A 24,292-nucleotide genomic window follows, 5' to 3' on the forward strand; every position below is an offset into this window, starting at 1 on the left:
AGCCTCTTGGTGTTTTTTTCATTTTTTAGAGAGATGGGGTCTAGTTTATTGCCCAGGCTGGTCTCAAACTCCTGGGGACTAGAAATCCTCCCACCTGAGTCCCCCAAAGTGTTCGAATTACAGGTGTGAGCCATTGCCCAGCCAGAAGATACTTTTACTACAAACTTGTGTTCATAGCTTATATATCTGATATACAAGTAAAGTGAAACAGCAATCAACAGAGTAAACACATTTTTGACCTGAGGTATCAACCCATGGACCTTCCATGGATTATCGATTTTCAAAAACATAGGATGCATTAGAATCGCACTCAACACTAAACTATGCTGAAAAGACTATAATGTATAATGGAACATTAGGGCCTTGCAGCCATCTCAGGTAGGTTGTCATTGTGAACATCAGTCATTGTTCAATAGAACTGCAGAAATGCTGAAGTCAGTTTAATTGAATTCTGAATAATAAAGTTTACCATTATTACCTCGGGTAGTCTTCAACTAGCTTAGAAACAAAAGCCAAACCTAATAGCATTTAAGGTTAGAGCAGAAAAACATTCAGTCAACCTGAATTTTTTTTTTTAATGACAACTTTTTGGTTAGGATTTTTGTTTTGAGAAAAATAAGATTAGTATAAAAATAAGATAGCCAATTTATTTTCCATAAAATCAGTAAGTGACAGTAAATCTGTGCATCACATTAAAGACCACCAAAAATGTTATTCCTGCCATGCATTTGAAATGAGAGGAAAATTTTATAAACATTTTAATGTGCAAAAAAGGTATTTTCCTGCAGTAGCCCCTGAGATCTTAGTATTTTGTTTGCCAGGAAGTTAACTTTCTATCCTATTAGAATATACCTATTTTTAAAGGTTAGTAACTAATTATAATTTCCTTAATAAGGGTGAAAGTGCAAAATTTCAAGACAGCCATTATGATAATTTGTTCAGATTTTTCACAAAGATTTTTCTAGTTGCTTCCAGTCTGTGGAAAACTCACTCTTTAGGGATAAAACATTTGAGAGCAATTGAAATGTAGGATATAATCCTGAAATAATGTAGCAATCTTTTACAAAAATCTCTATATCAACAAAAAAAAAAAACCTTTAGGATAATAGTAAAAGAAAGGGAAAAAAAAATGAACATAAGTGACTCCAAAGCTGAATTCACCTGGACTTTTCAGAAACTCCATTTTGTCCTATGTCTTCCAGACCTGAGTTAATTAATGGAACCTGTGAAAACAATCACGTGTCTGTGTTTTCGTGAGAAGAAAACTTTTTCCTTTATCTGAAGTATTTTTCTCTTCCTCCGTTCTCCTTCTTTAACTGGTAGTAAATTCCTGTGATATGTCAATAAGTTACAATTCATAAACTCTTCATGGGTGGGTGTGTCTTGTGTATTCTAGCCCACTAACAAATAAAGCAGGCTTTTTAAAAAAAATTTCTTTTTTCTTAAAATAACTAATTAGCTATCTAGTTTAAGAAGGAGGTGCAGAAGGAAGAACAAAGCACCCGTGATCTCACTTCTCAGTTTTAAAAAAAGTTTTTTAAAGCAAAAGTCCCTGGCCCTTTCTCTTCTTCTTTTTTGAGACAGGGCCTTGCTTTGTCACCCAGGCTGGAGCGCAGTGGTGCAATCTGGGCTCACGGCAGCCCCAGCCTCGCAGACTCAAGCGATCCTCCCACCTCAGCCTCCCAGGTGGCTGGGACTACAGGCATGCGCCACCACGCCTGGCTAATTTTTGTATTTTTTGTAGAGACAGGGTCTCGCCTTGTGGCCCAGGGTGGTCTCGAATTCCTGAGCTCAAGTGATCTGCCCGCCTTGGCCTCCCAAACTGCTAGGATTACAGGTGTGCACCACCGTGCCTGGCCTCTCTTCTCAGTTTTAATAATTTGAAATTATGACTCAATGGAGAATATGACTGATACTGCGTCTATCAGAACACTGCTAACTGTATATTGGTGAATGACTGTAAGTCTAAAAATAGCCACCAAAGAAATGAAGAGCCACCTGGCAGAGACAAAGATATTGTGACCAGAAGAAGGACATTATTCTGAGACACACATAGCTCTTTGACTTCTTTGATCCTTAGAGAGTATTTCAAAGTTTGTAGAAATTCTGGAGGCTAATCAATTTGATTTTCAAATTCGATGGCCAAAAAAATGGCATTTTTACTTGGCCTCACATCTAAATTAGTTAGAACTGTAAAAATGCTAACTTTCCTGGCAGTTCTTCCAAGAAGCAAGCATTCGTTTTCCTCTTCGTGTGTCTCATACTGGTTAAAACTCAGTGTTTCTAGACACTTCAGTCATCAGTTCTACTAAACAAGGTGACGTCATCATTGTATCCCGGGGCTGGGCACTCCAAGTTCTCTAGTAAAACATAATTGTTTTCACTGACATTCAGAGAGACGGCTTCTTTCTTAGCAGTGGATGTAAGCTCACTCCAAGTAATGTCAGTATTTTTAAAAGCATGTAGAAGGAAGATGCCAATGATAATAGTGAAGAATCCACTCAGGGTCCCAATGATATCTCCAGCTGTCATGCCATACCACTCTTGGAATAAGACGGCAGAGCAAGTCACTACCATGGATGTGAAGAAAACATAATAAATGGGTGTCACAAGAGAGGTATTAAAGGTGTCCAGTGCCTTGTTGAGATAGTTAATCTGTGTAGTTACTGAAAGTACAAGTACAGCCAGCAAAACAAAGACCAGGGGATGTTTGTAAACTGGCTTCCACGCTATCAGCTCCTTGATGGCAATTCCCAGGCCTTTGACAGAAGAAACTGAAAACGCTCCAATCAAGGAACAGATTGAAATATAAACCAATATATTGGTCTGTCCTTTTTTGGGAGCCACAATCAAAATCAGCACCAAAGAGATCACAGTTATGATCACAGCAAAGGAAATAAATCCTGTTAGGAGGAGAAAAGAATTTGACTTTAGAAAATGCTCACAGGATCATACCTTTCTGAAATCTTGTTAGTCATGAGTTTAAGAGCATAGGTATTTTAGAAATAGAAGTGAGATCAAATTAAAAACGACATTCTATTGCGTAGTTCTCAATATTTTACAAAGGATTTTCACAAACATCATTTAAATCTCACCAATACCACTATGAGCTAGGGCAAATATTATCAGATTAACTTTTTATTTTCAGAGGAAGAAAGTGGCAAAGATTTGATTTTGAATATATATCTTTTGTCTCTACCATCCCCATCTCTCCCTTTCATTGTGTAAGAGGGGAAGCATGAACACAAAAATAAGTTCTGCCATCTTTTCAGGAGAAATAATAATCCAACCTCACTGTGTCTCACAACCCACAATGCGGCCCACAATGTAGAAAGCTTACTACAATATTATTACAGATACTATTTGGTGAGGAGAGAAAGTGGAGCAGAATTTGAGTGGTGCTTTAGGTTGAATCACAGACCTGGGTCTCTCAATTTCATTTCCATTTCATGCAAAGATGTGACCTCCTCTTCCTTTGGGGAATGGATAACCATCACAGTTGACCCCAATATACTTAATATGCAGCCTATTTTCCCATGAATGTTCAAGTGCTCGTTTAAAAAGTAGGAAGATAATATTGCACTGTTGGGAGAGAAAAAATTAAAAATCACTATAGTTCAATTACCTTTTGATCTCATGGCAGCTCAGAAGTCACACCGTGGTACATGCCACCATGTATCCCAGTGAGCTGACTGGAATATGCTATATGACACTGAAAACCCTAGATTGGTTTGAAACTCAGAAATGATGGGAAATCAAATATGCTTCATTGTTTTTATATCTAAAGAGCTACAATATTATATATCTCATAATCTTCCAGTAATCTTACAAGAGGTTCTACTCGTCATGTTCAATTTACCCATCTTTTCCTGTAAAGCCAAGCAAAACAGAATATCTTTTATATCTTACTGGCATGATACATTTAGAATACGTATGCCCATGGATGTTTCAAAGAAAGATACATTCCTCAAGAAAAATTACTCTGCTCAAGGCTAATAATCAGCTAGTTCACACCACTACAATCAAACGGACCAGGGGTATCCAATCTTTTGGCTTCCCTAGACCGCACTGGAAGAATTGTCTTGGGCAACACATAATAGACACTAACAGTAATGATAGCTAATGAGCTAAAGAAAAAAAAATCACGAAAAAACTCATAATGTTTTAAGACAGTTTACAAATTTACGTTGGACCACATTCAAAGCTGTCCTGGGCCACATGCAGCCCATGGGCCATGGGTTGGAGAAGCTTGATATAGACTTTCAAAATATCAAAATACTTCCTTACCACCTGTTACTGCTCTGATACTCAGACCTATCCGGTACTGCCAATGCTTCAGTTGCTGTGGTTTCTGCAAGCCAGCCTCCTTCCTCTAATGCCCTGGCATCCCCATGAAGGCAATTAAGTGCCCATCTGTCCTCAAGATTATGATAAATTACCAGGTACTTTCCTAGAGTTGCCCTCGTGTGGCCACTTTTAGGACTGCAGCCTTAGTGAAGATACTATTACTACTATTACTGCTAGCTATTCATTGCATAGACAAGTGTTTGAAGTGCTTTAGGTGTATTAACTCACTTAATTCTCATAACAATCCTATAAAGAAGATAAAAGAATTTAGTAGGCTCAATCATAAGTTTTCTACAAGAGGTTGATAATGAATAGAAAAGAAAAAGACGAAAAGAACAGACAAAAATGTATATGCTTATTAAACACATTCATTTGGGATCATAATAAACTCAGAAAAATTAGATCCACATTCCATGAAATAGGAAAATTATTCCTGTTTCCACTATTAAAACTACAGGGTCTCCAAATAGAAGTATCCAGCAAACAATGCAAGAATTTTAGTGAGAGTTAAAATTTAACCAAAACACCATGCTTGTAAAAGTCCTCTGATAACTATGGTCACTAACCACTATGATGAGAAAAAGAATTGACAGGACTCTGGCAACTTGTTCTGATGAGAGATTTAAAAAATCTTCCATGCTTCATTGCATTGTTACAAATGTAAAACACATTTATGTTAGTAGGAAATCAAACTCACTGTGTCTGAGGTTTTTAAAATAATAATGTGACAGTCTATTTCCTATTTCTACTGTTATTTTATAGTCTTCTAAAGTTATTTTTGTCATTTCAGGCAAGAAAAAGTATTATTCTCACTTTATGAATGAGTAAACTGAGGCTGAGTGACTTGTCCAAAGCTTCCCAGGAGCCTCAGAAATAATTTGGGTTCATCTAGACTTTTAGAACCCAGGTTGGTCTAGATTTGTGTGTTTGTTTTTAGATATCCATAGCCGTATGTTTCTTATGGTTTAAGTTTATCTTGGTCTTAAAATACCTACAGAAGCCAAGTTCCCTGTTGCTCACATACCTTATGAGAACACTCAGAGCACCCAGAGGGGTGACCAAGGTGGCAGGTGCAAAAGCATAAGCAGCAAAATTTGCAGCCTCTCCTGCTCCCACTAGAAAGCAAGCAGAGATATTGATATAAAAAATGGGCTTACTTGTCAGAAGAGAAAAACAAACGACTCACGCAAAGCAGTGGACTTTTAACCCAAATACATGGGAAGATCTAACTAAAAAGAATGATGTAACGTGTTTTATAGCGGGTAGGAGATAATTAATATTAAGAGACACAGACAAACTGTAATACCAGGTGATACAAACTCAAAAGATGCAAAAAGTGGTGACAGATGAGTACTCATTTTAAATGGCTTTCAATAGAAATTTTTAGCTACTTCAATATTGAAGACATATTTGGTGATTTTGATGAAATCTAGTAGAGGTAGCTTTGTAGTAAGCAGAGAATTATTTCACTTGCTCAAGAATACCTAAAGTTTTGTAGGCTACCCACAGAAACCAAAACCAGCTTGGAAAACTAGAATGGTTAAATCTGGTGTGTAGGTAGGGAATAGCCAGAAATACCTGTTATAGGCCCATGAAGTTAGATATCTATTGTAAGTGATCTACAAGCAAGTAACAGTATCTCAGTAGCTTCACGAGATCCAGGCAGCTGTTTTAAAGTCATGATATGCTCCTGAATGTAATCTTTTTCTTATCTGAGGAACTCTAGACTTGCATGATATAGTGTGCTATAAACAACTTCTAGAGTGAGAGAAATCCCTTCAAGAGCTGGGCTCTTGTACTGGGGCCAAGTTATTCTCACAGAACACGGTTGGAAACTTGCCCACAGAATGTAGTATTTCATGCTGGCAGCTACACCAAGCAAATGCTTATTGTAGAGAGAGAAAGGAACACCAGCATGATTTTTTCTTTTTCCCTTTGTCTGGCTGCTATGCTACATCCCCCCAAATCTATAAGAGTATTCACCGTTAGGAAAACATCATTAAACAAATCCAAACTTACAGAACAGAATAATTAAGACATTGCTCTCATCAAAAGAATCATGGCAAGGCCGGGCATGGTGACTCATGCCTGTAATCCCAGCACTTTGGGAGGCAGAGGGGAGCAGATCACTTGAGGTCAGGAGTTCGAGATCAGCCTGGCCAACATGGTGAAACCCCATCTCTACTAAAAATACAAAAATTAACCGGGTGTGGTGGCAAGTGTTTTTAATCCCAGCTACTCTGGAGGCTGAGGCAGGAGAACCGCTTGAATCTGGGAGGCGGAGGTTGCAGTGAAATGAGATCACGCCACTGCACTCCAGCCTGGATGACAAGAGCGAGACTCTGTCTAAAAAAAACCGTGGCAGTTTTCTTGGAATATTAAGGTTTCCTTGGATACTTTATATTATTTATAGTTTTATCTTTATAGATAGCTTTCCAGGAAAACATCGACTTCATGATTAAAGTACTGTATGTATGTCACTTACTTAATCTCTAATGTATGCTTTTCTCTCTCCAATACTGACATAAACTTTTTTTACATGGTGAAAACAAAATTGCAAATGTAGTCACATAATATTCTCCTTATATTTTCATTATAAAGTATGGGTAGAGGGTGGGGAGATGCAAGTAAGACAGAAAAAGAGAATGATCCAAATACCTATCTGGAATCTTCCCAGACAGCCCTTGTCAATTTTTATTCAAATAAAGAAAATGGATGTAAAAGCACCCTAAAAACTGAAGCGGTGGCCAGGCGTGGTAGCTCACGCCTGTAATCACAGCACTTCCGAAGGCCGACGTGGGTGACCTGAGGTCAGGAGTTCGAGACCAGCCTGGCCAACATGGTGAGACCTCATCTCTACTAAAAATACAAAAATTAGCTGGGTGTGGTGGTGTGCGCCTGTAATCCCAGGTACTTGGGAGGCTGCAGCAGGAGAATCGCTTGAACCTGGGAGACGGAAGCTGCAGTGAGCCGAGATCGTGCCAGTGCACTCCAGCCTGGGCCACAGGGCAGGACTCCATCACAAAACAAAACAAAACAAAACAAAACAAAACAAAACAAAACAAAACAAAACAAAAACAATAAACAAAAACTGAAGGGGCTATACATATTTAAATTCTTTTTATTAATCATCCTTTTAGATTCCACCATTTATTAAAGAAAAGGTACCCAGTTCCTTCTCATAACAGGATCTTAAAAATACTGAAATGTGTTGCTTCGTTTGGGGAAATTCAGGGAAGCTTTAAGACTCCTGGCTACAGAGGGAATTTATGATGCCCTTTTTGAGGGGAGCCTCCGCTTTGGGATTTAAGAAATTTCACTTAGTGGGGAGACTGAAGTCAGCAAAAGTGGCTGAGAGAGATGAACACTGCCTTCTATTTGGACATCACATTAGCATTTAGAAAGTGCTTTCAGATCCTATAAAGTCTCGTTTAATCCTCACAGCAGGTCTGGGAGGAAGGAGAGCGCTGACATCCCTCATTTCTTCTCCATTTATTCAGCACCAAGCAGCCACAGAAGCCTTTCACTTATCCGTGTTGTCCTGGTGAGGAAACTGTACTCTTTCTTGAGAAAATATGCAGCTACAGTAGTCACAGGTTCAAATTAGGAGGTGGGAAAATATGAAAGAAAAGTACTTTTCTCTATGGTTATGGTGAAGAAAATACAAGAAGTCTGTGGTCAAAATATAATATTTCAAAGGTCAACTTTTTCCCTTGCATTCCAGGACGGTAGTGAGAGCACAGGGGGTGGGAAATAAGAGTAAAAATTAATTTATTTATATATAATAGTATATATAGGACAATATATTATACTAACACAAAGATTTTTAGACTTAAATTCCATCCTTGTTCCATTCTTGACAGGAAGATTAACCAATTATGAAAAATTTCATGTAATCTATTTACTATCTTACAAATAAACAGTATTCTCAGTACTAAAAACTTACTTGACAGCAATCCTACCCACCAGAGCCATTCCTTCAGGTAAGAATGTCCACCTTGTCCTAAAATACAAAAAGTAAAAATTAACAAAAAATGGGTTCTACACTGGAGGAAGGTTTGAAGAATTGACTTCTAGGAAGCGTACTTGATTATGGTTAGAAAAGTTAAGTCAGTAAATCTAAAGTCTCTTAGCTTATTTACTTGGTCATTTCCAAAGCTCTTCTAAAGCTTTTTTCCCCCCAATTTACAATGATTTAACAAATCCCCTAACGGATTAATTGCATTTAGATTTTTTTCCATGTTTCTGTTATAAATATAATGCTCTCACAAACCTCCCTACACATTTACCTTTGCAACACTGGAATGGTTATTTCTCCACAATAAATTCCTAGAAGCGTAATTGTTGGGTAGGAGGAAATGCATTTTTTAAAGAACTTTACATGTATTACCAAATTGCCCTCCAAAAAAGTTATGTCAATTTTTTAAAAAACTTTGCAAATTTGATAGTCTTAAAATGGTATATCATTTCAATCTGCATTTTTCTGTCACCCATTTTATTCTTTTATGAATCAAGAGTTCATTTTTGTTTTATTTTTCCTGATTTTTAAAATAGATTCAGGGGTACAAGTATAGTTGTGTTACATAAATCTACTGTAAAGTCTGGCCTTTAGTGTATCTATCACCTGAATAGTGAACATGGAACCCAACAGGTAGTATTTCATCCCTCACCTGCTTCTACCTTTTTACCCTCCCACCTTTTGGAATCTCTAATGTCCATTATTCCACTTTGAATGTGCATGTGTACCCACGGTTTAGCTCCCACTTGTAAGTGAGAACGTGCAGCTTTTGATTTTCTGTTTCTGAGTCACTGCACTTAGGATAACGGCCTCCAGTTCCGTCCATGTTACTGCAAAAGATATGATTTCATTTCTCTAACAGCTAAGTAGTATTCTATGGTGTGTGTATATAATTATACCACATTTTTTTTATCCAGTCCTCTGTCGATGGGCACTTAAGTTGACTTCATGACTTCGGTGTTGTGAATAGTGGTGTGATAAACATTTGAGTGCAAGTGTCTTTTCATAAAATGATTTCTTTTCATTAAAGTAGATACCCAGTAGTGGGACTGCTGCATTGAAGAGCAGTTCTATTTTTAGTTCTCTGAGAGATCTCCATATTGTTTTCCACAGTGGTTGTACTAACTTACAACCCCACCAACAGAGTATAAGCATTCCCTTTTCTCTGCATTCTTGCCAACATTTGTTGTTTTTTGACTTGTTAATAATAGCCATTCTGACTAGTGTAAGATGGTATCTCATTGTGGTCTTAATTTGCATTTCTCTGGTGATTAGTGACACTGAGCATTTTTTCATATATTTGTTGGTCGCTTGCATGTCTTTTGAAAAATGTATGTTCATATCCTTTACCCACCTTTTCATGGGTTTGTTTTTTTCTTGTCTGAGTTCCTTGTAGATTCTGGGTATTAGACCTTTGTCAGATGCTTAGCTTGCAAGTATTTTCTCCTATTCTGCAGGCTGTCTTTTTACCCTGCTGATTATTTTTCTTGCTCTGCAGAAGCTTTTTACTTTAGGTCACATTTGTCTATTTTTGTTTTTGTTGCATTTCCTTTTGAGGACTTAGTCACAAATTCTTTGCCTAGGCCAATGTCCAGAAAAGTTTTTCCTAGGTTTTCTTCTAGGGCTTTTATAGTTTCAGGTTTTACATTTCAGTTTTTAATCCATCTTGAGTAGGTTTTTGTATATGGTCAGATATAAGGTCCAGTTTCATTCTTCTATATATGGTTCTACAATTTTCCTTGCACCATTTGTTGAACAGGGTAGCCTTTCCCTAGCGTATAGTATTTTCAACTTTGTCAAAGATCACTTGGCTGTAGGTATGTGGCTTTATTTCTGGGTTCTCTATTCTGTTCCACTGATCTATGTGTGTATTTTTATACCAGTACCATGCTGTTTTGGTTATGATAGCCTTATAGTATAATTTGAAGATACTGTGATACCTCCAGCTCTGTTCTTTTTGCTTAGGATTGCTTAAAACTTTCTGTGTGATGTTTCCATGTCACCCCTTTGTTTTTCCACAAATCATAAGTTTTTCTTAATTTGTAGGAAATTTTATTTAATCACCAGGTTCACCGTATTTATGTCAGTCAGAGGTGTGGACATAAATACTTCATTTCAGCTATGGTTAAAATTAAAAACAGAAAACATAAATAGCAAATTACATTGATACAAATGAGGACTGTAAAGGGAAGAAGATGGCTGACATAAGAGCTTTTGAGAGTTTGGATCAGTCAATGAGAGAATAATAAGCATCAGGCAGATGCACTCTGCTTATTCTCTACCTTGACATGCTGAAATCAAGTTTCCGTTTCATCTACTGAAAAGGACAAAATGCTTTTAAGGTATTCCAATGGTTATCTTCCTACTACTCTAATCTGTGACTTTATGTCGTTATATTTACTACAGAAAATGGAGTTTTCTCATCAATTTTAATATACTTAGCCCTCTGCATTTGACCTAATTGATTTTGTTATAATTAAACAGGATATATAAGCTATGAAGACAAAGTAGTTAACTGTGCTTATTTAGGACTTTCTTCTTAAGAAATTGGCAAATAACTCACTTGGAATTATATTACAACCCTGGACCTGACTATTGTCTAGTTGCTATCTCTTTGGGTACTAGTGAAACAATATTTACTTACGTACGTTTATTGGTCATTTGCATTTCTTATTTCGTTTGTTTCTTGTTTATATGCCATGTCTATTTTCTGTTAGGGTACCAACCTTTTTACTTATTGACTGCAGTCACTTTTTATATAGTATGAAACTATACTTTGTCACATATTTCATCATATTCCCCCCAATATATCATTTGCTTTTTAGTTTCAGTTAAAGTGTTTCCATATAGGATTTTTTTTGTCAATCTAGATAATCTCTTCCTTTATATAAAATAAATTCTTTATCTTTATGCTTAGAAAAGCCTTTTTTTTTTTTTAAATTATTTCATTTTTTGGCCGGGCACAGTGGCTCACACCTGTAATCCCAGTACTTTGGGAGGCCGAGGTGGGCGGATCATCTGAGGTTAGGAGTTTGAGACCAGCCTGGCCAACATGGTGAAACCCCATCTCTACTAAAAGTACAAAATTAGCTGGGCGTGATGGTACATGCCTGTAATCCCAGCTACTTGGGAGGCTGAGGCAGTAAAATTGCTTGAACCTGGGAGGTGGAGGTTGCAGTGAGCCGAGATCATGCCATTGCACTCCAGCCTGGCCGACAGAGCAAAGCTCCGTCTCAAAAAAAAAAAAAAATTATTTTATTTTTAAATTAAATGCTAACCTATCTGGAATATATTTTGCTGAATGGTGTGAAGTAGAACTTTCACGTTTTTCTCCTCTAATTTTTCCCAATTGTCTCAATACTTTGAATGATTTGTCCTTTCTCCACAGTTTTGAAATGTCACTTTTTAAAATAACAAATTCAATTGTTATATATACTTGGATCCACTTATAAGTTTTAAATTATCTTTTACGATTTTGTCTGCTTTAATGCCAGTATCAAATTGTTTTAATACAGCATATGTTTTCTTTTCTGATAGTATAAATCTCATCTCAATAGTACTCTTTTATAAACTTGCTTGTGTAATTTATAATCATTGATTTTTTTCCATATGGAAAAATGCTTAGATCTTATAGTATACTTGATGAAAATGAATAGAAAACTCATGGTTAATGAAGGGATAGTCAGGTAGACCTACGTAGCATCTTAAGTGTCACTATAAATAGCAGCCTAATTCTATTGTTATCCATTTATTAATTTAATAAATAGCTATTAGGGGCCAAATACTGCTAGGGAAGGTTCCTGTTCTTGAGAATCTACTATGAATAAGCAAGTAAACCTATCAGCAACAATAAAGAATACATGTACAACTAAAAATTATCCTAGGTACGGTGAGGGAAACTATTAGTGCAATGACAGAGAATAACGGGGGTGGGGTGGGGAGACCTGCTGTGAGAGGATGGTCAAGGCCTGAGGTGATGCTACTCCCACTGAAGTCTGAAGAATGACTCAGCTGAATGAAGGGCAGGGAGAAAAGTTCCACGCAATGGGAAAGGACCTGGGGGTGGGACAGAACCAGATGTATTCCAGGAACAAGAGAAAAGTAGGTGACAGGGAGAAAAGCAAGAAGAAGTTGGAGAGGGGGCAGAGATCAGAGACTGGGAGACACAGCTGACTCCATCAAGAAGATAGAGATTAAGATAAACCGAGCCAGTGAGTTATTATTACTGTAGCCTAGGATAATTTTTAGTTGTACATGTATTCTTTTTTATTGCTGATAGGTTTACTTGCTTATTCATAGTAGATTCTCAAGAACAGGAACCTTCCCTAGCAGTGTTTGGCACCTAATAGATATTTATTAAATCAATAAATGGATAACAATGGAATTAGGCTGCTATTTATAGTGACACTTAAGATGCTGAGTAGGTCTGCCTGGCTATCCCTTCATTAACCACGAGTTTTCTATTCATTTCAATCAAAGACCTAAGTATTTTTCTAACATCCATATGGAAAAAAAATCAATAACTATAATTACACAAGCAAGTTTATAAGAGTACTATTGAGATGTGGCCTTACAACAGGATCATTTCTGCAGTTAGAAACTGCAATTCATTAGTTGCATGTGTTTCTTACCAGCTCTAGTAACGCCCTTGCTGGCCAGTTGCAAGAGGCCCTTCTTTTTCAGTATGAAGCTGGAGCCAATAAAAATACTTGAGCTTACGGCCAGTACCAAGCCCACATAAAGACTGTATTTGTTTTCTACACTTGCTGAAATGTTCAAGTTGTTTATGCTGGAATTCAGGTCCGTGTAGAGCACAGGAGAAGCCAGCAGCTGTGAAACATTTTTGATCTCACACCAAGCCTGGGAGGAGTTTGGACAGACCAGAGACAGCACATATCCTGGAAAAAAGGGAAGAAGACAATGTCAGGAATGAAAGGGAGAGGTATTGATGCTCACTGGCTTTCTGCAGGAAACACAGCCTTGAGTGGATGGTACTGAAACATTTTACTACATGCAGGGAAGTCCTAACAGGTGGCCCACAGGCCTATAGACATTGTCGATTTGGCCTGCACAGATTTTTAAAAATGATTTTAAAATGTTTAGCTGTCATCATTTAAAAATGAGCAATTTCACATGAAAGCCTGGATTCCCCCTATAAATTTGATCTGGGAACACTTGTATCTTTGTTCTGGTGAATCAGCAACTTGATGGAGCAGCCAATAGCTGTTCAGACCTGGCTTGTGCTCAACAGTTCAACACAGCCCATCACACCCACTTCACTCTGCATTATCAGCCTGGCTACTGGAAAGCAGGGCTTGTGGGGCCTGAATGTGGGGAGAAAGCATAGCAACCTCAGTCCAGAAATCACATTGCGAGAAATCTGTTTGCTGGGCATGGTAGCTCACACCTGTAATCCCAGCATTTTGGGAGGCCAAGGTGGGAGGATTGCTTGATCCCAGGAGTTTGAGACCAGCCTGGGCAACATAGTGAAACCCCATCTACATAAAAAAATTGAAAAATTAACCGGGCGTGGTGGCGCACGTCTGTGGTCCAAGCTACTTGGGAGGCTGAGGTGGGAAGATCACTTGAGCCCAGGAGGATGAGGCTGCAGCGAGCTGCGATCACACCACTGCACTCCAGCCTAGGTAACAGAGCAAGACCCTGTCTCAAAAAAGAAAAAAAGAAAAAAGAAACTGGCTGGGTGTTATGGCTGTAATCCCGGCACTTTGGGCAGCCAAGGTGGGTGGATCACTTGAGATCAGGAGTTTGAGATCAGCCTGGCCAACATGGTGAAACCCCATCTCTACTAAAAATACAAAAATTAGCGGGGCACGGGCATGGTGGTGTGTGCCTATAGTCCCAGCTACTCTGGAGGTGAAGGCAGGAGAATCACTTGAACCCGGGAGGTGGTTGCAGTGAGTTGAGATCGCACCACTGCACTCCAGCCTGGGTGACAGAACGAGACTATCTCCAAAAAAAAAAAAAAAAGAAGAAATCTGTCTAATTCATTTGGTGGGGTATGAGTCATTTGGTGGGGTATGAGTCATTTGGTGGATATGAAGAGTTATATATTTCAGAAAACGTTTTAAAAGTGGGTTTAGGCCGGGCGCAGTGGCTCACGCTTGTAATCCCAGCACTTTGGGAGGCCGAGGTGGGCGGATCACGAGGTCAGGAGATCGAGACCACGGTGAAACCCCGTCTCTACTAAAAATACAAAAAAATTAGCCGGACGTGGTGGCGGGCACCTGTAGTCCCAGCTACTCGGAGAGGCTGAGGCAGGAGAATGGCGTGAACCCGGGAGGCGGAGCTTGCAGTGAGCCGAGATTGCGCCACTGCACTCCAGCCTGGGCGACAGAGCGAGATTCCGTCTCAAAAAAAAAAAAAAAAAAAAGTGGGTTTAGTTTTCTGTACCACTTTCCCTGATTTTTCAGGTCTATTAATCCACTTTCTCCTAAAGAAAATAGAATCTAATAAAAAATGAATTCAAATATCATTAGGCTTTTTAAAAAATGAGATTCAAAGAAGCATGTAAATCCCCTGAACCAAGTCCACTATTATAAATGTCTTGGAATTTTGAGGCTAAACACTAAAACACAAAATGAAGACTTTTACACTATGTAAGAAACTTTTTATAATCTGTTCTCCACTTGAAAAGACACCAACAAGGTGACATTGTGACAAGATGTTCTGTCTTCCCATCTTTTTTCCTTTAAAAGTGGCAAATTCTCCCATTATGAATTACCCTAAACAAAAGAGGGTAAAGGAAAATTAATCAGAAAGAGTTTTGTAATTCAATTTTTAGAGAAGTTTTACATTTCAAAAATCTTAAGAAGGCATATAAGCAACAAAAGGCAGTTTGATCAAATGATGTTTAGCAACAAGACTTCCGTAAGTGGACCTATGTACCTCTGGCAAAGCTTCATGAAGCCACATGAATTTTACCACACGCACAGTTAAGAAACAGCCATGAAGTTCAGGTCTAGAAAATAATAAAATAATGGAATTCAAGGTTTTCATGACTATTATTTCATTTATCTCTGTAATTTGAAAATGATCCAACTTTGTTTCAGAAATCCAGAATAGTTGGACATGGTGGCTCACCCTTGTAATCCCAGCACTTAGGAGGCAGAGGCTGGAGGTTTGCTTGAGCACCGGAGTTCAAGACCAGCCTGGGCAATATAGCGAGATCGCCACAAAAACAAAACCAAACAAAAAAACAAAACAAAGAAACAGAAATCCAGAATAAACTCAAAGCCAAAACTAAATATCCTAACTGCTGCAAATTTTCATTTGTTTTTTTTCTGAGACAGGGTCTCACTCTGTCACCCAGGCTATAGTGCAGTGGTGTCATCACGGCTCACTGCAACCTTGACCTCCTGGGTTTAAATGATCCTCCCACCTCAGCCTCCCAAGTAGCTGGAACCACAGGCATGCAACACCATGCCCAGCTAATTTTTAAGTTTTTTTTGTAGAGATGGGCTCTCACTACGTTGGCCAGGCTGATGCTGCAAATTTTCAAGCAAGCTAGCCCTTAGCAATCTTGTTCCACACGATGTTTATCTCATCTAAGCCCCGAGAAGGGAAAGTGATTAAGTAAATTTTTTTTTTTTTTTTTTTTTGAGATGGAGTCTCGCTCTGTCGCCCAGGCTGGAGTGCAGTGGCGCGATCTCGGCTCACTGCAAGCTCCGCCTCCTGGGTTTACGCCATTCTCCTGCCTCAGCCTCCTGAGTAGCTGGGACTACAGGCGCCCGCCACCACGCCCGGCTAATTTTTTTTGTATTTTTAGTAGAGACGGGGTTTCACCGTGGTCTCGATCTCCTGACCTCGTGATCCACCTGCCTTGGCCTCCCAAAGTGCTGGGATTACAAGCGTGAGCCGCCGCGCCCAGCCTGATTAAGTAAATTTTTGTATGAATTTTGATTACGTTAATTCCTAAGAAAACATCGGACCTGACTTACCAGTGAATTCCATGGCTGCATTCATGTCATTTACTATGCAGTTAACATAACCACTCCAAAACTTTGTCTCTGAAATCAGTGTGGGTGGATCTCATTCCAGTGAAACAATATTCCTTCTAAGCTGTTGATACAGCAGAATGTTTCTGACATTGTAGGGGGTGTGGGAGCAGAGGGTCATAAGAGAGATCAAATGATCACTGTTGCATTTTGCAAGTTCTCATTGTAACTGGCAGGCATGAATGCTCCAAGTTTTATGGCAGGAAAAATAATAAAAATCTTGTCTGGTTACTGACCTTAGGACTTACATTGTTTTATGCTTTGGGAACATGTTAGGGAGAGAGCCTACGGCAGATATGACTGAAAGAGGAAAGAAAGGATGGGTTAGTGGATGTGGAGTGGCCTATGGGAGAAGGGGAGAGATGGGTAATGGAGGGTGTGTGGGCAGGGAATTTGGAGTGTTTTAAAGGAATCAAAGACATCTCAAGTCACAATTGGCTTATCAAGATGCAAGTAAGCACAGTAATTTTCCAGGGAGTTTAATCCAGACTTTATTCCACAGAAAGAGAACATCTACTACATTCATTATGTTTCATTTTTAACAGACACTATCAATAGTCCTCGAAAGTGACTGTACCAAGGTATACTCTTGCTAGCCAAGAACATGTATTTCTTCTTTGATGTTATTTTTCTAAATACAGAGTAACGAATATTTAGGAAATATATATTATAAAATATATATATATATACCAATGTATCAACCAGCCAGTTTAAGAAATAAAGCATCACCCCTCAGAGTTAGTAACTATCCTGATTTTCTCTTTAACATTCTTTTGCTTATAAAAAAGATTTTCTCCATATATCTTGAAAATGTTTTTGCCTCTTTTTGCACCTATGAAAGTGTAATGATAAAGAATTTGTTCTTTGGTGACTTGTTTTTGAGATTCATCAAAACATGATGCATGAGGCTGCAGTATTTGTTTTTCCCCCACTGTTCTAGAGAATTCCACTGCATAACTATCACACAACTAATTTTTCTGTTTTATAGTTGGTTGATATTTAAGTAATTTACAGGTCCTACAAACAGTACTCCTAATGTTCTTATATTATGTTGAACTATATGAAATTGATGATAACTGAGCAATTTGAACCCTATGACAAGTAGTTTCATATGTTTCAACCTAATATTTATCTTCTATGTACAGGTGTAATAGCTTACATACACACACCTTTAACATTTAAAAATGAAGATCTACTATCTATAATCACGGGCAAGTTGAGTAATGGCTCTTGGTTTCAGTTTCCCCACCTGTAAAATGAGGGACTTTGACTCAATGATTCTAAAGTCTGATCATAACCTATGTTTGTTCTCAGAATTACTTACAATACTGGTGCCTCATAAATGTTGCTGATGGACCAGTTCTAAACTCATAGGCACTGATAGAGGAGAGACATTTTAAAGAAACTGATGCCAATATATTAAGTGACACTGGCCAAAGTTATGCAACTGCTAAAACCAGGGCCAAGTAACCCAATTCCCAGCCAGCATTCTATTTCAGAAAAATAAAAATATAAAGTACAAGAAAAAGCCATTTGAAATTTATTACTCATGTTCATATAAGGATGAAATGCTTTAAATAATTTGTCAAATATTTGCCTATAGAGAATAATAATACAAATTTAAATAATAATTTAAATTGTCCAGTTTATTACATGGAATAGAAATCTGGTTTTAAGAAAGTCAATGATTGTATAAAACTACCTTTTTAATCATCGCAAGATATTTCCAGTTGGGTGTCTCACCATCTATTCTACTGTGCTAGTTTGGATTATTATTCATTCAATATTCAGCCCCTTACCTTTCCCAGTGTGGGCAAAGGTGCTTCACCTGATGTTGGGCTGGAAGTGATTTGGTGGCCAATGGGAAGTCAGCAGAAGTGATATGAAGCTAGATTTCAAGGATGCTTATGTGGTTGGTTTACTCATTTGCATCTCTGTAATTCCCTGAGGAGCTGCTGTCCCTTCAGCCTCAGCACCCAAAAGAAGACGCATGGAGCAGATCTGAGCTCATCCCACACGAAGGAGCCAAACCCAGGTGGACATGTAGCCTGAAGCAGAGACATATAGGTGAGCCCCATCTAGATCAGTCAACCTTCAGCTGACCTAGAAACCTAAGCAAGAATATGTGATATACCTGCCTATTCACATTAGCATAGGGATGACTGAATGAAATCTCTTTATGTCTGTTACAATTTATTCTCCAAATGCTAACCAGTGGGAAGTAGGTTATATCACTCCCTGGCTTAATACTCCCTGTCCACTGTCACGGTTTTTCATCTCAACTTACAACAAAATCTCAACTCCTCACTAACTTTGAACTTTAAAGCTTCTCATGCTCTGAAACTGGCTCGTCTTTGACATCATATCGCATTACTCTCCCTCTCACCCCTCTGTGAAACACTAATCTTCTTTTCCTTCATTCAACAAATATGTATGGTGTACTACCTGTTGGGCATTTTCTAGAATCTGGAGATAGAAAAATGGATACACCAATGGTCCTGCTCGCTTAGATTCCAGTGGGGGGAGATAGGATTAACAAACAAATAACTATACGTATGTTAAGAGTGCCATAGCAAGTAGTTAAAGCAGCATCAAGGAATATATTTTTTAAAACAGGATTAAACAAAAGAGCCTGTCTGCTAAGTCTAAAAGCAGAAACCCTGAGGGGTTGAAGAAACTGCGGTCAGCCAGGTTGCCTGGGGTGACAAAAAGGGAGATGGTGAGATGTGGCTAAAGAGTAGGTGGGAGAAGGATCAGGTGAAATGAACCTTTAGACAGGTAGGTCTGATCTTGTCATTCCTCCTTCCAAAACTCCACAAGGGCTTCCCTTCTCATTCAGAAAAAAATCCAAAATTCCCACTATAGCCTATAAGGCCTTGTGGAATCCTGTCTCCAGCTGTCTAACCTCATTCCCTACTATTGCCTTTTCTTCTGTTCCTTTCATAGAATAAGTTCCTTCTCATCTTAAGCTTTTTACAAAGCAGCCGTTTCTGAGCTTGTTAACAGAGTGCTGGCTGGTATAGCTAGCTTCTTCTGAGTGAGAGGACTAAGCAACTCAGAGAGGCCTTTCCTGCCTTCCCAATCTAAAGGAACCTCTCAGTCACTTTCCATCATACGTTCCCAATCAAATAGACTTCCTCATATGGCTTAATTACAGCTTTATAACAACTTTCATACATATTTGAATTTGTTTCTTTTAAAGATAATTTTGGATTAGAGACTCTTTTAAAGCATCTATAGCTTTAAAAGTCAAAACCAATGTGGGGTTGGGGGTGGCTCACGCCTGTAAACCCAGCACTTTGGGATGCCAAGGTAGGAGGATCACTTGAAGTCAGGAGTTCAAGACCAGCCTGGTCAACACAGTGAAACCCGTATTAAAAATACAAAAATTAGCTGGGCATGGTGGCACGTGCCTGTAGTCCCAGCTACTTGAGAGGCTGAGGCAGGAGAATTGCTTGAACCCAGATGGAGGTTGCAGTAAGCCGAAATTGCACCACTGCATGCCATCCTGGGTGACGGAGTGGCACTCTGCCTCAAAAAAACAAAAAAAGTCAAAACCAAAGTATGAAATTAACTTTTTCTTCATGGAAGTTCAACTGGAATGTTCTATCTTCAGATCTCATGACTGATCCCTTGTCATTTGGGTCTCAGCTTGAATATCACTTTCGTAAGGGGCTTTCATTGAATACCCAATCTTAACATCCCAACACTCTTGAGACATTACTGCTATTATAATGATCTTTTAAATTACTTTGTTTCTTGCATAGTAGCTGCCATCTGAACAGTAAGGTGCCTGAGAGCAGGAACCTAGTCCTACAGTCTAGGACCAGACTGTCTTGCAGATCCCTCTATCCTAGCACCTATGCCAGTGCTTGGCACGTGGGACTCTTATTATTTGAATGAACAAGTGAAAAATGGAGTCTTTGTTTACTCCATGTCAAGCTCTGAGTGATGTAGTTCATATGTAATCCCACCTGCACCTACTCTTCAGAACTGTAAACTGGAGGGATGATCCCCAATTTATAAAAAGGCAAAAGGCTCAAGGAAGCTAAGTTACAGCTCAGACTGTCTGATGCCAAAGCCTAATCTCTTCCCACTACTAATAATGTGCATTCAGATTTCTAAGTCTTTCTCACCAGCTTTTCACACAATTAATTACCATGGTTAATCACAGGTATTAAGCCTGGAACTTAAATGTTTCTTGTTGGAACTCAATGCATAAGCAAAGCAGGAAAAACTTGCAGAAGCTCAAACAAGTGGGTGTAATTCATATACCTTCCTTACTTACAGATCCTTGGGTAAACAAGGGTGGGTGTGTTAGTAACCGTCAGATTTGCTGGGTTAGAAATTATTTAGAAAAAGGGCACACAACCTGACTCTCTAGGAAATAATTCTAGATTCAGCTGCCCTAAAAATTTTGTTTTTTAATAGTTTGCGGATTGTTCATGCATTTTTTCTCTTTTTGAGAAAAAAGGGACAAGGGAATAATTCTAGATCCAGCTGCCTTTAAATTTTTGTTTTTTAATAGTTTGTGAGTTGTTCAGGCGTTTTTGCTCTTTTTGAGAAAAAAAGACTAGAAAATAATTATAGATCCAGCGGCCTTAAATTTTTTTTTTTTAATAACTTGTGAATTGTTCAGGCATTTTCTTGTTTTGGTGTCCCTTCTCTTCGTTGCTGGCATGGTTTTGACGAGCTCACTTGTTAAAAAGGAATAAGCTGGAAGAGTCAAGAGGAGGGGAAACCAGGGAAGCTGCGAGCACCTTTGCAAAGGTGTATATATATATACATATATATATATGTAAGGGAACTATATACGTGTGTGTGTGTGTGTATATATATATATATATATATATATATATATAGTAGTTCTTACCATGCCTTTCACTGCCTCCCTTCCCCTTTACTGCATTATCAGGTAAATTAAAAAGCTGCTTTCCCCTTGGTACGGCGAAAACCATCATTTCAATGTATCCACATCCTTCCGGTCGCCCCCCCACCCCCTTCCCTACTTTTATCGGGGCCTTCTGTATGGAGACTGCAGAAAGCCCGTCAGTGTTGCAAACACTTGGCGAAGGGCAAGGAGCCTCGCCCAGAGATTTCACAGGGCTCAGGTGGGAAGCAGTAAGAAGAGTCTGCAAACTAGTGCTCCCGGTTCCCGGTTTCCTCTCCAGCACGCCTCTCGCCTTAAGCGGCCAAAGAGTGACTGCACAGCGAGTCAGACGGGCTCGTGGGTTTGGAAACCTTTTCATTTCCAAGGAAGAGGAGAGACGCGGACGGCCCAGACTTGCCCAGCGCCCACCCCCGCGGCCCCGGGCGCCCGACCTCTCGCGGTGCTCGATCCCGATCCCCGGGAGCCAGAGCAGGGCGCAGCGCAGAACTCCCACGGGCCCCCCAGGCAGACACAACCTCTGCCCACCGGGTGACGTCGGCCGCAGACTCTGGAAGCGAGCCTGAGTCAGAGGAAACGTCCTCCTCGGAGGGACTCGGGATTCTTCCCATAGCATCCTGAGTTTCCCCGTCCCACGCGCAGCACGCGGTAATTTACACGGGTCGGCCTCCCGAATCGAGTGGGAGTCCCGTCTGCCTTATTCCACTCAGGTTTTCCAGCACAGCCCGAATCGCCTAGGCACCCATAAATAAGTGTTGAACGCCTGGCTGGACGGCCGACTGACTGAATGAATGAATGAACGAACGACTGCGTTTAGAGTCGGTACAGCCCCCCTTTCCAGTCTCCGCAAGTATCCGGGGACCGCCCACCCGGTCTCTTCGCCACCCAGCTGCCAGGTCCCTCGGCTCAGGCCAGACACAAACCTTCTCGGCAGGGCTCTCCGGGCGGCAGCCTCACCTGTGCCCCCATGGCCCCGGGAGGGAGCTTCCGGAACGCGGGCGCTGGCTCCTCACCTGGGCCTCTTCTCCACCCGCACCCGCGGCGGGCGGGGCTGCGGGGTCGGGAATGGGGCGCCCTGACCCCGCCCCCGGGGCAGCCTCCGCCAATGGGCATGGCCAGGCGGGGCCTCAGCGCCAGCCGCGCCCCGCGGCCCGGGGCTTCTTGCAAATACTCAGGGCCCCCGCAGGCCTGGGGGCGGCCGGTGATAACTCGTGTATCTGGCAGGTGTAGCAGCTGCCCATTGGCGCGGCTGCTGGAGCCGCGAACTAGAGAAACACAGACACGCCTCAGAGAGCAACGGCGTCTCTCGGAGCGTGGAGCCCGCCAAGGTAACTCCGGGAATTGAGTGGAGTGGAGGCTGCGCTGAGGCCCCCTTCTGGCTCCTCTCTGGTCGAAAAGTCTCCCGGGCTAGAGAGAGCCCTGCTGCTTTTGGAAGCCTTCAGATGTTAGTTGCTTTGCACGGAAGCTGCTGACCGCTGAGGTTCTGCGCCGATTGCCAGGCTCAAGTTTATTTTGGGGGCTGCAGAGCAGACTTTGCCCTTCTGTGCTGTTATCAGCTTCTGTCGCTGTCCGTCCACGCCCGCTATATCCATCCACTCCCCGTTCTGTCTCCAGCAGGCAACTCCCCCTACCCTGCCCCATTTTCTGGGTCATAGGGATATTTGAAATAAACCTTTAAGGGAAAAGCAATGCCAAAACTGGAAAGACCTATTCCCACAAATTATTAATAACTAATGTTTATGATATCCTTGTTATACCATACATATGCAGGCACATTATGTATTAATTAAATCTCACAGCAGTCTATTAACGCTCAGTTTACAGATGAGGGATTAGAGGCAAAGAGTGAGGTTAAGTGACCAAACCAAGGTTGGAAGACCTGATAGCAGGTATTTACAAAACAAGGAGTGGGCAGGGCTGCCGGGTGGCTCACGCCTGTAATCACAGCACTTTGGGAGGCTGAGGCGAGTGGCTCTCTTGAGTCCAGAAGTTCGAGACTAGCCTGGGCATCATGGTGAAACCCTGTCTCTACAAAAATTAGCCAGGTGTGGTGGTGTACTCCTGTAGTCCCAGCTACTCAGGAGGCTGAGGTGGGAGGACGGATGACTTGAGCCCAGGAGGTGGAAGCTGCAGTGAGACATGATCGAATCACTGCTCTCCAGTCTGGGCAACAGAGTGAGACCCTGTCTCAAGAAAAAAAGGTGAGGGGTGGGGCGGTGAACAATTCGGGCTCAAACCCTTACCAGGGAGAACTGGGGTGCCTTTGTGCTCTGGCATTTTAACACTGAGGAAAATATTCTCATGTATTCAGGTAGCCTTTGTTCTAGGTAGGCATGAACAGTGCTATTAATTTTATTACCTAAGAGTTTTATAGCAGAGGCCTCAATCTTGTTTTTCTTGTTCTTAGGCGGATGAGAGAAGAGCTAAGAACAAATTAGTCAACATACCAATCCAAGGCACCCACTTTTATAATACATGTGGATGACTTTGCAGAGAAGGAACACCATGGAGAGTGGAATAGGTGAAAGTTGAAAGCGAGGGAGATTTATGCCAATTTTCCATAACAAGCCTTAAAACTTAGACTTCTTTTGTTTGTTTGTTTGTTTGGTTTGGTTTGGCTTTTTTTTTTGAGACGGAGTCTCTCTCTGTCGCCCAGGCTGGAGTGCAGTGGCGCGATCTCTGATCAATGCAAGCTCCGCCTCCCGGGTTCACGCCATTCTCCTGCCTCAGCCTCTCCGAGTAGCTGGGACTACAGGCGCCCGCCACCACGCCCAGCTAATTTTTTGTATTTTTTTTTAGTAGAGACGGGGTTTCACCGTGTTAGCCAGCATGGTCTCGATTTCCTGACCTTGTGATCCACCCGCCTCGGCCTCCCAAAGTGCTGGGATTACAGGCGTGAGCCACCGCGCCCGACCCAAAACTTAGACTTCTATTTAAACGTTTTCTTTGGATTTCCAACTTAAAATTTTGTCTTTATCAGAAATTAGTAATGATGGTAAACGTGATCTGAGGTGCTTATTTTTT

The 24,292-nt window shown here is 40.5% G+C and overlaps 1 protein-coding gene across 1 annotated transcript; it reads right to left on the reverse strand.

The window, feature by feature from the left end:
* Positions 1-2,272: 2,272 nt before the first annotated feature.
* NIPAL1 (NIPA like domain containing 1) lies at positions 2,273-22,300 on the reverse strand. The gene is made up of 6 exons (XM_003258424.4): positions 22,192-22,300; positions 12,997-13,263; positions 8,294-8,350; positions 5,372-5,462; positions 3,422-3,582; positions 2,273-2,903 (listed from the first exon to the last, which is right to left on the reverse strand). Exons 1-6 carry the CDS (start codon positions 22,235-22,237, stop codon positions 2,293-2,295), a joined length of 1,233 nt encoding a protein of 410 aa, XP_003258472.2. The 5' UTR covers positions 22,238-22,300; the 3' UTR covers positions 2,273-2,292.
* Between the last annotated feature and the right edge of the window lie 1,992 nt (positions 22,301-24,292).

The sequence above is a fragment of the Nomascus leucogenys genome, chromosome 20 (genome assembly GCF_006542625.1).
Source record: "Nomascus leucogenys isolate Asia chromosome 20, Asia_NLE_v1, whole genome shotgun sequence".
Lineage (NCBI taxonomy): Eukaryota > Metazoa > Chordata > Mammalia > Primates > Hylobatidae > Nomascus > Nomascus leucogenys.